Source organism: Somniosus microcephalus, chromosome 7 (genome assembly GCF_052327205.1).
Source record: "Somniosus microcephalus isolate GS21.2 chromosome 7, FLI_Smic_1.0, whole genome shotgun sequence".
NCBI lineage: Eukaryota > Metazoa > Chordata > Chondrichthyes > Squaliformes > Somniosidae > Somniosus > Somniosus microcephalus.
The window spans coordinates 114,420,883-114,435,363 of record NC_140993.1 but is presented as its reverse complement, the minus strand read 5'-3'; the positions used below and the strand labels follow the sequence as shown (position 1 = coordinate 114,435,363).

Here is a 14,481-nt window from a genome sequence, read left to right as displayed (position 1 = left end):
TGGACGACCATTCTCCAAGATGGAAGTCTTGAGTGTGCTCACCTGAGATGGCTTGTTCTCTAGTGTGCGACGTCCTACAGGGTACACATTAACGAGGCATATCTTGGAGCATGCTCTTGCGCTCACTCCTTCTCCACACACCTCGGTGCACCTGGATGAAATCTCTGGACCAGCAGCTCCCTCTCTCTCCCCGCCGTGCTCTGATGCGGGAGGAAGCGTCCCTGACTTCCAAGGAGCTGGGCCTGGGTGTAGTGTTGAAACGTGCCGATCACTTTCACATTCAGTGTATTTTTCATCCACCTTGCAGTTCTTGGCGAGATGGCTCATGGACGAGCAGCACCTGAAACATATAGAGTTCTCTTTAAGATATTGTTTCCGATCTTCCAGGGACATCTCCCTGAAGCCTCTGCACTTCTTTAAAGGATGGGGCTTGTTGTGGATAGGGCATTGTTTGCTCATATCCTCAGGTTTCTTCTGAATCTTTGTGTGCTCAGGTGAGGACACTTGCATTTTGTGGACAGATATCGGTGTCTTTCCATGTCTGTCGAACTTGCCTCTTCTGGCAAGTGCTGGGTGGGAGGAGAAGAAGTTGAAGCTGGGGTCGTTCCTGGCTTTGGCTTCTTTACGGATGAATTTAACGAACGCAGAGAATGGTGGGAACGCCACGTTGTGCTTTAGCTTGAACTTTGATCCAAACGTTATCCACTTCTCCTGCAGGTTAAATGGAAGCTTCTCAATGATGGGACTTACCCCTCTGAAGTGTCTAAGTACGATAGACCGGGTAGGTAGCCGTCCTGCTTTGCGGCTTCGAGTTCCGACAGCAGATCTCCAAGGTCGCGGAGCTTCTGGGGTTCCTTACTCGTCAACCTCGGAAAGTTCTCCAACCTGTCAAAGAGAGCCCTTTCAATGGCTTCGGGCGAGCCGTAGCTTTCTTCCTGCCTCACCCAAGCCTTCTCCAACCCCTCTGGCAGCTGCCCCACGTTGGCCGCTTTTATCCTGCAGGCCTGTCCGGCGGACTCTGGGCCGAGCCATTTGATAAGGAGGCCGAGCTCTTCTCCTGCGGACAGGTCTAAGCCCGATATGGCATCGTGGAAGCAGGACTTCCAAGCCCGATAATTCTCCGGCCTGTCATCAAACTTGATTAACCCCGAAGTCACCAGCTGGGTGCGTGCAAGGTATTTGGCGAGGTCGTAGGTGCTGGGACCTGTGCCAGGGTTGCCTTGGCTGGGGGCTCTGTTGGGGGTCTCAAGGGACCGAGAGGGGATTTGCCTCTGACTTTCTCTATTCAGCGTCCTATTCCTTTGCACCGTGTGTTCCGTTCTGCTGGTGGAGTCTCTGCGGCTTGAGGCACGCCGTCTGCTTTGACCTTGGTTGGCAACTTGTGGCATGTTATACGAAGTGCTTGCGTCTGTAGAGATGTGCGGGCCTCCATCCCTTTCTCCTGTAAACTATGTCGGCATGGTTGCTCATGTAATCTATGGTGCGCTGTCGTGGACTCTGCCACGGAACGGGAATTAAAGGTTTGTAAGCTGTCTCGGGATCAGCTCCCTCCAAAATTGCCTCGAATACTTGTGTCTCGGCTAATGCAGCATCTATCTCTTTTTGTTGCTGCAGAGCGTCTAATGTGGCTTGGAGATGGGCCTGTTCAGCCTGGCGTTCCACTTGGTGATGGGCCTGTTCCGCTTGGAGCCGGGCCTGTTCTGCTTGGAGCCGGGCCTGTTCTGCTTGGGGTTCAGCTTGGAGACGGGCCTGTCTTACTTTTATTTCTATTTCACTGTCCGTATGCGCAGCTCTGGCTTGAGCTGCTACTAGCTTAGCCCGTGCTTTGGCGATGGCTATGCTTACTCTAGAACCACCTGATGACCGTGAACCAACTTGCGATCTGTAGTAACCGGAGCTTATAGACCGATTGTCACGTTCTACAGTTTCGTCTGCCTGTTTAAGGTCTTCTACTTGCTGCAAAGCATTTTCATTATTATCTTCTGACATGTTGATGTGAGGTAGATGTGCTCTACGAGGTTAAGGCTTACTCTGGGTTCCTCCTGCTCCGCTCTTCACAGCTAGCCGTATTGCTATCTTTTCACTGTACTGGCTGCGCTAGACATGCTCCTATCTAGTTATCCAGCAAGTTAAACACTTATTCAAAAATAATTCTTCTGAAGCCAGTTGCTGTTTTGAAGCTTTACTTGAACAAATTTGTGAAACTGTAATCAAAGACAAAGTATGTTTTGTACATAAACTGAGTACTATACATTCGATATTACATAAGATATAAACATATTTACAACAGTAGAATGGACTAATTGTATAACTAACTAACATTTGGACTAACTTCTATAACTATCAAATATTAACCTTTTATAAACATAGTATTATCAAAATATTACTCTGACAATGTTGCTATTATGCTAAGGAACAAAGATACTCACAGATATTGCGCTTGGCCTAATATATTAAATCAGATTACATTGGATTGTGAATGGAACCTCTCATGGCAGATTCTCCATTACTCAAGTCAGGTTCTTCCTAGCAAAACTGCTTCCTGGGGTCAACAGGAAGAAAGGTAGGAAGGTCAAATGACCTCACAGGAAGAAAGGAACAAAGGTCAAATGACCTCACACAGGAAGAAAGATCAGATGACCTTTCCAGCATACAAACTGTTAACACAATAACCACCACCAGAGGGTGCTATCTGCACACATAAAATGTTCATTGGTCCAGAACAGTTGTTAAACATCTAAAAAAAAAATGAAGCATTATGTAATGCGGGGCCAACTTTCAGCTGTGTGTAGGTAGAAGCTAAAGTCTACCTTTGGAGGATAAGTACATTCTTTGTGCCATACATGTGTTATTGTAGGTTCTTGGACCTGATTTTAATAAAACTGTGGTTTGTGTGCTTCAGTTACGAAATACGTAGAAATACACTGAAATTACAACACAGAAACAGGCTATTCGCCCCAAGTTATATTGAGATTTAACTTCCACACGAGCAAATAGTCCTAATCACATTTAGTCATCTTGTTCCAATATTCCTTCATCCCCTTTTCCTTTATCCACCTATCTCATCAGATTTTGAATGTCTCTGCCTCAACCATTAACCCTGGAAGTCAATTTCATAGTCTCACAACTCTGTATAAAGAAGTTTGTCCTGCTCTCTGTTTTAGATCTTTTACATTTAATCTTGTATCTATGGCCCCTCGTTCTAGAACCCTCAACTACTGAAAACAATCTGCTTCTATCTACACTGCCCTATACGTACATAATTTTAAACACTTCTATCATATCACCCTGTAACCTAAAAAAACAATTTTTTCCATTTTTTATGTCTTTGTCATTATTTGTATTTCCTCATACCAGGCAGCATCCTAGTGAACCTGCATTGCATCCTCTCTAAAGCCTCAATATCCTTCCTTTAGCGTGGAGCCCAGTGTAGTGTATGTAACCTGTACTACCTTAAGAGGACACCTTAAGGTGATGGACTACTTTTTAACGGCTCCTGTACATTGTAGTACCGGTGGTGACCACACCGGTATATAAACCCTGCGGAGCAAAGTGTACCTCAGTTCCCGCCCTGACCCTCAATCACTAAAGACCTGTTTACTTACTTCTGTTGTCTGTGTCCTGTTATTCATTATAACTGCACTTGTAAACACAGACTCAACACCCAGTACTACACGCAGTACTCTAGCTGAGGTCTTATTGAACTTTTATATAGTCTCAACATTACCTCTTGGCTTTTATATTCTACACCTCTTGTGATAAAATCTAGAAGTCTATTTGCATTTTTTAACAGACTTATCAGAGGCGCTTGGGATACGTTCACGTGAAGGGAGGTGTGGGGGGTGGGGGGGACACCCAGCAGTGGGAAAACCTGTACTGTTTAAAATAAATATTCAACAATATTTATTTTAAATACTACAGATTTCCCCAGCAATGACTGAATGAGCACTTTTAAGAAACCTGGACCTGCCGTCACTGCCATCCCACATGCGCATTCTCCCGGAGTCTTATACCTGTCCATACTTCCTCAACCAAGTGACCCCAGTACTACTCAACATTACTAACTCATATGCTCCCCCAACTCCCCGTTACTGCTAAACGCACCTACCTCCTACAAAATTCGAGTATCTCCCCTAGTGTCTTCATTTTTATCTTCCTTAAAAGTTAGTAAACATTAATATTAATTACATAGTTACATTTACATTAATATTAATCAAGGCCACTGATAATTTCTGTACAAATATAAACCAAATCATAGAATTTGAGCCAGAAAGTATCACACATTCCTATAATTTCTCTCTGAGCAAACCAAATTGTGCTTTTATTAATCAACAAAACCGACAACAACTTATATTGATATAGCACTTCTAATGTAGGAAATATCCTTGGGCACTTTATAGAAAGAGAAAGAATAAGTAAACAAATAAAGGGAATGCACTGATTGGAGAGTTAGGAGAGGTGACCAAAAGCTTGGTTCAAGAGATGAGTTTTAAAGAAGTTTTTTTTTAAGGTGGAAAAAGGGGAGAACAGGTTTAGTAAGGGAATTCCAGCGTTGGGCACAAGCAGCTGAAGGTTCTGCCACCAATTGAGGATGCACAGAATGCCAGTGTGACAGGATAGGAAGGAGCTATAAAACTGGAGGAGGTTCATAATATATGGTGGGATAAGGCCATTGAGAGATTTGAAGATGGGAATGAGGACTTCAAATTCAGTGAGTTGGGGACCAGGAGCTAGGGGAAGTTAACGAGGCTGGGATGCTATGTGAGCAAAACTTGGTGCGGGATAGGATACAGATACATCATAAATCAGGAAAATGCTACCGTGTAAACATAACCAATGCATAGTGAACTTTTTGAATTAAAAAATTAAATGATTAGCTCACTGGACCTCCTGCAAATTCTAATGTGATTTAAGATCAGACTCAGATTTTTGCTAACGTCAGAAACTTGACTGGCATTCAGAGCACAATTTTCCCTGATTAGAAAATAGTGCCAGGTTGGAGTATAAATGAATGCTGCCAAACTGATACTGGAGGCAAGGAAGCTGTAGAATGGGCAACCATTTTGGTTGCTTTGCCACCTTACATGGAACTTTGGTTTGTGGAGACCATGTAATGTAGTGCTCAGTATTTGCAGGATGGAAATCTAAATTGTAGAGTCCAATTTTAATTGAAGCTTGTTTGTATGTGTTTAACGTCTTTATTCTATTTTACTGCTTCAACTGCTGCTTGGCAAAACTGATTGCCTTTGTAATTGCTGATATCTGCTTCTTATGTAGAATATGACCAAACTACAGCTTTGCATGAAGAGGCAAGGGCAGTCCTATCAGAGATCATTGGCTTGATGGAGCAACAAGAAGCGGAATGCCAAAAGACAGATGAGGCTTTAAAAGTAGAAAGAGAGCGGGTGACAACACTTGGAAACAAAATTGATCAACTGTCACTCTGGTGGCTGCAGGAGCTTCCTGCGGCTGTACAAAAAGGTATTTTATTTCGTTGTGATAAAATTAAAGCAAAACCATAGTTCTTTTCTAGGTAATAAAAACAGGAAATTCTGGAAATACTCAGCAGGTCAGGCAGCATCTGTGGAGAGAGAAACAGAGTTAACATTTCAGGTCAATGAATTACAAGTCATCGACCTGAAACGTTAATTCTGTTTCTCTCTCCACAGATGCTGCCTGACCTTTGAGTATTTCCAGCATTTTCTGTTTATATTTCAGATTTCCAGCATCCGCAGTATTTTGCTTTTGCTCTTTTCTATGTACCTGTACTAGTTTGCTGAGATAAAAATTATTAGTTGAAAACTGAAGCTGAAAATATTTCAACATATGGTTAACATAAATTAGTTGTCAATATCTAGTTTAAAATAAATTAGGATTCATAGTAAAAGTCCAAGTAACTGCATCCTTTTAAAGAAAGAATTTGCATTTATCTAGAACCTTAGCACATTCTCAGGATATCCTATATAAATGAAAGAAAGGAATGAACATGTACTTCGATCGTATCTTTCTTGTCTTCAGGACATCCCAAAATATTTTGTAGCTAATGAATTGCTTTTGAAATGTACTCACTGCTGTTATGTAGGCAAACAAGGTAACCAATTTGCAGGCAGCAAGATTCCATAATCTTGCTAGTGCTCTGGGGGAGGGTTTAAACTAAAATGGCAGGGGGTTGGGAACCTGAGCAGGGAGACAGAGGAAAGGGAAACAAGGATAGAAGCAAAAGACAGGAAGGAGAAAAACAAAGGTGGCAGTCAGAGAAATCAAGGGTTTAAATCAAGCATGGCCACAGTAAATAATAATTCTAAAAGGTCTAAGACCGTTAAAAAAACAATTGTGAAGGCTTTGGCCTAGAAATTCAATAGCTCCCCGTTTGGGGCGCCAGCCTCGCCAGGGCGCTAAAAGTAACGCCCCGGAAGCAGTCGTGGCCGCCCGCCGGAAATTCACTTTGTGCGCCCCAGAGGGAAGCACGGCGCTACTGGAGGCGCCCCGCATCCCTCTTGGGGCGCTGCAACTCAATATCGCTGCGCAACGTGCCACAGCGCCACACACTGCGGCCCGGCACGCTGCTGTACTGCAGGCCTTCCTCCCCTTCTTAAAGGGGAGGGGCCTTGTGCAGCGCGATCGAGGATCACGAGTGCCGGCAAAAGAGCCCGGCACCGAGGAGAAGTGCCGGGCTCTTGGAACGCAGTCGGCACTCCGCGGGGGGGGGTGCTCAGGAGGCCGGGGACGGCAGCGCGGAGAGGTGCTGGCAGGCGGCCAGCAAAAAAAATGGCCGCCCCGCACCTCTCCTTTAATTAGCACCTCTACCGCCACAGGTAGGCCCCCCTGAGGCGCTAACGGGTGGCGCAGCCCACTGAATTTCTAGGCCTTTGTGTCTTAATGGGAGGAGCATTCATAATAAGGTGGATGAATTAGCTGCGCAAATAGAGGTAAACGAATATGATATGATTGGGATTACGGAAACATGGCTCCAGGGTGACCAAGGCTGGGAACTCAACATCCAGGGGTATTCAATATTCAGGAAAGATAGGCAAAAAGGAAAAGGAGGTTGGGTAGCATTGCAGGTTAAAGAGGGGATCAGTACAATTGTAAGGAAGGATATTAGCTCTGATGATATGGAATCTGTATGGATAGAACTGAGAAATACCAAGGGGCAGAAAACGTTAGTGGGAGTGGCATATAGACCCCCAAACAGTAATGCGGAGGTTGGGGATGGCATTAAAAGGGAAATTAGAGAAGCGTGCAATAAGGGCACAGCAGTTATCATGGGTGACTTTAATCTGCATATAGATTGGGCTAACCAAATTAGTAACAATACTGTGGAGGAGGAATTCCTGGAGTGTATACGGGATGGTTTCCTGGACCAATATGCGGAGGATCCAACTAGAGATCAGGCCATCTTAGACTGGGTATTATGTAATGAGAAGGGATTAATTAGCAATCTTGTTGTGCGAGGCCCCTTGGGTCGGAGCGATCATACTATGATAGAATTCTTCATTAAGATGGAGAGTGAAGTCGTTGACTCAGAGACTAGGGTCCTGAATTTAAATAAAGGAAACTACGATGGTATGAGGCGTGAGTTGGGTAGGATTGATTGGGGAATGTCACTCAAAGGGTTGACGGTGGATAGGCAATGGCAAACATTCAAAGACCGCATGGATGAACTACAGAATTTGTTCATCCCAGTTTGGCATAAAAATGAAACAAAAAAGGTGACTCAACCATGGCTAACAAGGGAAATTAGAGATAGCATAAGATCCAAGGAGAGGACATATAAATTGGCCAGAAAAAGCAGTAAACCTGAGGATTGGGAGCAGTTTCAGATTCAGAAAAGGAGGACAAAGGGATTAATTAGGAGGGGGAAAATAGAGTATGAGAGTAAGCTTTCAGGGAACATAAAAACTGACTATAAAAGCTTTTATAGATATGTGAAGAGAAAAAGATTGGTGAAGTCAAGCGTAGGTCCCTTGCAGTCAGAATCAGGGGAATTTATAATGGGGAACAAAGAAATGGCAGACCAATTAAATACATACTTTGTTTCTGTCTTCACAAAGGAGGACACAAATAACCTCTCAGAGATGTCGGTGAACATAGGGTCTAATGAGAGGGAGGAACTGAATGAAATCAGAATTTGTAGGGAAATGGTGTTAAGGAAATTGATGGGATTGAAGGCCGAAATCCCCAGGGCCTGATAATCTACATCCTAGGGCACTTAAGGAAGTGGCCCTAGAAATAGTAGATGCATTGCTGGTCATCTTCCAAAATTCGATAGACTCTGGAACTGTACCCATGGATTGGAGGGTAGCTAATGTTATCCCACTATTCAAAGAAGGTGGTAGAGAGAAAACGGGGAATTATAGACTGGTAAGCCTGACATTGGTAGTGGGGAAAATGCTAGAGTCCATTATAAAAGATGTAATAGCAGAGTACTTGGAAAACAGTGACAGGATCAGACAAAGTCAACATGGATTTACAAAAGGTAAATCGTGCTTGACTAATCTACTGGAACTTTTTGAGGATGTAACTGGTAAAATAGATAAGGGAGAACCAGTGGATGTGGTGTATTTGGACTTTCAGAAGGCTTTCGATAAGGTCCCGCATAAGAGATTAGCGTGTAAAGTTAAGGTACATGGGATTGGGGGCAAGGTATTCACTTGGATAGAAAACTGGTTGGTAGACAGAAAGCAAAGAGTTGGAATAAACGGGTCTTTTTCCGAGTGGCAGGCAGTGACTAGTGGGGTACCGCAGGGATCGGTCCTAGGACCCCAGCTATTCACAATATATATTAATGATCTAGACGAGGTAACGAGATGTAATATCTCCACGTTTGCAGACGACACAAAGCTGGGTGGGTGTGTGTGCTGTGAGGAGGATGCTGAAAAACTCCAGTGTGATTTGGACAGGTTGGGTGATTGGGCAGAAGCATGGCAGATGCAATATAATGTGGATAAATGCGAGGTTATCCACTTTGGTGTCAAAAACAGGAAGGCAGATTATTATCTGAATGGCAATAGATTGGGAGAAGGGGAAGTGCAACGAGACCTGGGTGTCCTTGTGCACCAATCGCTGAAGGTAAGCATGCAGGTGCAGCAGGTGGTTAAGAAGGCAAATGGTATGTTGGCCTTCGTAGTGAGAGGGTTCGAGCACAGGAACAAGGATGTCTTGCTGCAGTTGTACAGGGCCTTGGTGAGACCACATCTTGAGAATTGTGTGCAGTTTTGGTCGCCTTATCTGAGGAAGGATGTTCTTGCCATGGAGGGAGTGCAGCGAAGATTCACCAGGCTGATACCTGGGATGGCAGGAATGACGTATGAGGAGAGATTGGGTCGATTGGGTTTATACTCGCTGGAGTTTAGAAGAATGAGAGGGGATCTTATTGAAACTTATAAAATTCTAACAGGACTAGACAGACTAGATGCAGGAAGGATGTTACCGATGGCCGGGGAGTCCAGAACCAGGGGTCACAGTCTAAGGATAAGGGGTAAGCCATTTAGGACAGAGATGAGGAGGAATTTCTTCACCCAGAGAGTGGTGAACCTGTGGAATTCTCTACCACAGAAGGCAGTAGAGGCCAATTCATTAAATATATTCAAGAAGGAGTTAGATATATTTCTTAAGGCTAAAGGTATCAAGGGATATAGAGAGAAGGCAAGGACAGGGTACTGAATTTGGATGATCATCCATGATCTCATTGAATGGCGGAGCAGGCTCGAGGGGCCGAATGGCCTACTCCTGCTCCTATTTTCTATGTTTCTACAATGAAATAACCTATTTTTGGCGGTGTTGATTGATGGATAAATATTGGCTAGGACACCAGGTGAATGCCCATGTTGTTCTCTGAAAAATGTTGTGGAATATTTTACAACTACCTGAGCCCATGCTCAGTGTGCCATTACCTGCTCAATATGTAGGTACTTTGTAGCAAACCCAGGAATAAAACAGAAAGCCCTCATTCTCATGTCCCCTATATATAGCTCTCTGATTACTTCAATTGGAGTACCCAGCTGATACAAGAAAGGCTAAGAATTACTTTTCGAAATTGGACTGGGACAAAAGAAATGAAAATATAAGGGGATTAAATTGGATAACCCAAGATAACGGGCGCCTTGATCGCGGTATGCGATTAACCCTCACACATTCATTGCTGCTTATTTTAATAATTATCGTATACAGCCAACGTTACCCGCACTGATCATAGGCTGCACGCATCACGAGGAGGTCCGATATGGGGAGTGGACAGCGCTCCCTAAAGGCAGCCTGCACTTCTTAACGGGCAGGTGCATTGTGACTGCTAGAAGTGTTCGAAAGCGTAGTTTGTCTAATGAAATGTCTGATGCTGAGAGAGAGTGTGCACCAAGGTCCTCTGTGCTGCACCCGAGGCTTTGGTGCAGGAGGTAGAGAGAAGGAGGGACATCCTCTATCCGCGGGGGGCAAAAAGCCCTCACACATATGATGAGGAGGCACTGGGAGGAAATTGCAAAGGAAGTAAATGCAAGGAGTGTTGCTCCAGGAACCTGGATGCAGTGCCACAAAAGAATCAATGATCTGACAAGAATGTCAAGGTGAGATCAATCTTGAAATGCCATTTTATAACGGCTGCTCCACTAGCTTCATCACATGCTTAATTCACACCACCTCCATCCCCCACCTTCCTACATTCTCAATCAATCAGTCCTGAATACTTCAATTCATATGATTAATGTCACCCTCACACACTCAACAGTATTGTAAACCTCACACCCACAACACACAGCTCACACAAACTGGCAGCTATTCACCTATGACAGCCACATCACCCGGATGTATCACAGGACACTCACTAACACACTTTCCTTTTTCTTGCAGGAGAAGGTGGTGCATAACAGGAGGCATCAGAGTGCAACTGGAGGAGGAGCAGCATTCATGTTCTATACCCCATGGAAGAAACAGTCCCAGGCATCATATGAAGGGTAATAGCAGAGGCCATGGCCACTGGCATTGCTGGCGGGATCGATGATCAAGGTTTCTAAATACCTAATCCACACACTTTGCATGAGAAACTGCAGATAGTGTCAGGATGCATTTCTTTCTCTCTCTTTCCTTACCACAACCTAACCCTTGTCCCTTTTAATTTCAAATTCCCCAGAGGTACAAGCTCCTCAGCAAGTGAAGGAAGAAGAAGATGCACGTGGGAAGGGGGATCACCTTGATCAGCTCAGCTGTGGAACCAAGCATGATGGAGCGTCTGATGACCAATCTGACAGCTTCCATCACAACACAAACTGCTGCTATGGAAGTTCAGATAGATGTTATTGTGGCTTTGGGTGCCACTGTTGAAAGGGACATCCAGGACGTCCAGCAATCTATTCTCGAACACATCACCACGATTGCTGAGGCACCATCCTGGGAGAGTGGCAATGGCACCATGGAAGAGGAACCCGCTGTCTTCTCTCAGGATGATATTCCTGCTTCCACCCCTGCCACTCCGCCACTGCCCTTGCTTATTACCTGCCAGCTAGCCGACCCAGACTGCTACAGCCCAGGCCGAGATTGTGCAGTCTGCAGCCTGGCCCTCTAGGCCCAGAGTTGCTCGAGGTCATCCTCAATGGCCATCTGCAGACCCCTCAATTAAAGCTTAGCAGTCTTCCTCCTTACAAACTCCAGCCACTGGGGAAGCACCTCGTAGAGAAAGGAACACAAAAGACAGGTACTAAGGGAATGCACAAGGGTAATTAGTTTCTTGTTAGGTTAATACCATGATTATTTTGATAAGTGCATTTGTTGTTGGTTTTTATGTCTACAGTCGAATGAGGGAGATAACAATTATTGTTGACAGAAAGAGAATGACATGATAGTAATTGAAATAGGAAAGGTTAGGAAAGTGGCAGCAATGATGAATGGGGAGATGTATTTGAGATCAGTGGAAACGCTCCTCAGTGAGCTGATCTCGTAGAGCCCTAGCAGAAAAGGGCTGCCGAGTTTGCTATCTCTCTTCCTCATCCTCCTTTTTCTGCTCCTCCTCCTCATTTTGTCGTCCGGCAGGTGGTGGTAAGGGCTGCTCCCACAAAATGGCAGGGTTATGGAGCATGCAACAGACGACCACAAATCTAGATACCCACTCAGCGGTGTACTGCATGGCTCCTTGTGAACGGTACAGGCAGCAGACGCATTGTTTGAAAAAGCTGATGGTGTGTTCGATGATGTTCCTTGTGGAAGCATGGCTTTCATTGTACCCCTGCTGTGCAAGTATGCTCTGGTTCCTGATCGGAGTCATGAGCCATGTCAGGAACCCTTGTCGCCCAATATCCAGCCTCTAACTTGAAAGCTGATTGGAATACAGGGGGTACAGAGGACTGCTACAGAATGAAGGAGTCGTGACTGCTGCCAGGATAGTGGGCGCAGACCTGCATGATGCGCTGCCCATGGTCACAAACCAGCTGCACATTGAGGGAGTGGAATCCCTTTCTACTGATAAAGATTCCAGAGTTCAGATGGGGAACACAGCAAGCAAGGCAATGCGAGTGCAGTCAATTGCACCATGGGGAAGTCTACTATGTGTGCAAAACCTCATGCTCGCTCCTTCTGCTTCTCTCTGGTAATTGGGATGGAGATGTAGGTATTTCTCTTAGCATAGAGAGCCTCAGTAACCTCCCTGATACAGCTGTGCACTGCGAACTGGGATATATTACCAATATCTCCTGTTGCACCCTGAAATGAGCCCATCACATAGAAGTTTAAAGCAACAGTGCTGTCCTTGCCCTACTTTGAGGCTGCAGTTGTTAACAGGCAGTTAATAGGCTTTAATCCCTTTCCCGCCTCGAGGAGATGGGACCCGGGCAGGACGGCTTCCCGCCTCCTGGCAAGAGGGTACAGAGGCGGGATGGGGGCGGGTTTGCCACCCGCCCCCAAATTCTGCAACCTAAACGGCAGTCCCGCCTCCATACCTGCCTCCTCGGGGCTGACAAAATCCAGCCCAAAGAGTCTGCAAAGGGATATAAATAGACTACGTGAGTGGGCAGTAAGGTGGCAGATGGAATATAATGTAGGGAAATGTGAGGTTATTCACTTTGGTAGGAAGAATAGAAAAGCAGAATATTTTTTAAATGGTGAGAAACTTTCAAATGTTGGTGTTCAGAGAGATTTGGGTGTCCTCGTGCAAAAAACACAGAAAGCTAGCATGCAGGTACAGAAAACAATAAGGAAGGCAAATGGCATGTTGGCCTTTATTGCAAGAGGGTTGGAGTATAAGAGTAAGGGTTGGAGAATAAGAGTAAGGAAGTCCTGCTGCAATTGTACAGGACCTTGGTGAGACCACACCTGGAGTACTGTGCACAGTTTTGGTCTGAGAGGTTGTTTCCCCTGGCTGGAGTGTCTCGAACTAGGGGGCATTGTCTCAGGATAAGGGGTAGCCCATTTAAGACTGGGAGGAGGAGGACATAAAAAACCTGCAAAAGGACATAGACAGGCTAAGTGAGTGGGCAGAGATTTGGCAGATGCAATATAATGTTGGAAAGTGTGAGGTTATGCACTTTGGCAGAAAAAATCAAAGAGCAAGTTATTATCTAAATGGAGAGAAACTGCAAAGTGCTACAGTACAAAGGGATCTGGGGGTCCTGGTGCATGAAACACAAAAAGTTAGTATGCAGGTGCAGCAGGTGATCAGGAAGACCAATGGAATCTTGGCTTTTATTGCAAGGGGGATGGAGTATAAAAACAGGAAAGTCTTGCTGCAGTTATACAGGGTATTGGTGAGGCCACACCTGGAATACTGCGTGCAGTTTTGGTTTCCATATTTAAGAAAAGATATACTTGCTCTCGAGGCGGTTCAGAGAAGGTTCACTCGGTTGATTCCAGAGATGAGGGGGTTGACGTATGAGGAAAGGTTGAATAGGTTGGGACTCTACTCATTGGAGTTCAGAAGAATGAGAGGCGATCTTATCGAAACATATAAGATTGTGAGGGGGCTTGATCGGGTGGATGCGGTGAGGATGTTTCCACTGATGGGTGAGACTAGAACTAGGGGGCATAATCTTAGAATAAGGGGCTGCCCTTTCAAAACTGAGATGAGGAGAAACTTCTTCACTCAGAGGGTAGTAAATCTATGGAATTTGCTACCTCAGAGAGCTGTGGAAGCTGCAACATTAAATAAATTTAAAATGGAGATAGACAGTTTCCTAGCAGATAAGGGAATTAGGGGTTACGGGGAGAGGGCAGGGAAGTGGACGTGAGTCTAGATTCAGATCAGCCATGATCCTATTGAATGGCGGAGCAGGCCCGAGGGGCCGTATGGCCTACTCCTGCTCCTATTTCTTATGTTCTTATGTTCTTATGAATTTCTTCACTCAGAGGGGTTGTGAATCTTTGGAATTTTCTGCCCCAGAAGGCTGTGAATGCTGAGTCTCTGAGTATATTCAAGGCTGAGATTGATAGATTTTTGTACTCTAGGGGAATCAAGGGATATGGAGATCGTGCGGGAAAGTGGAGTTGAGGTCGATGATCAGC

The 14,481-nt window shown here is 45.0% G+C and overlaps 1 protein-coding gene across 1 annotated transcript in view; it reads left to right on the top strand.

Annotated features, from left to right (window-relative positions):
* ccdc178 (coiled-coil domain containing 178) overlaps window positions 1-14,481 on the top strand; it is a 723,212-nt gene that overhangs the window by 66,299 nt on the left and 642,432 nt on the right. Inside the window, exon 7 of the mRNA XM_085993953.1 lies at window positions 5,278-5,510. Coding sequence (XP_085850079.1) covers window positions 5,278-5,510 — 233 coding nt within the window. The remainder of the gene's footprint in view (window positions 1-5,277; window positions 5,511-14,481) is intronic.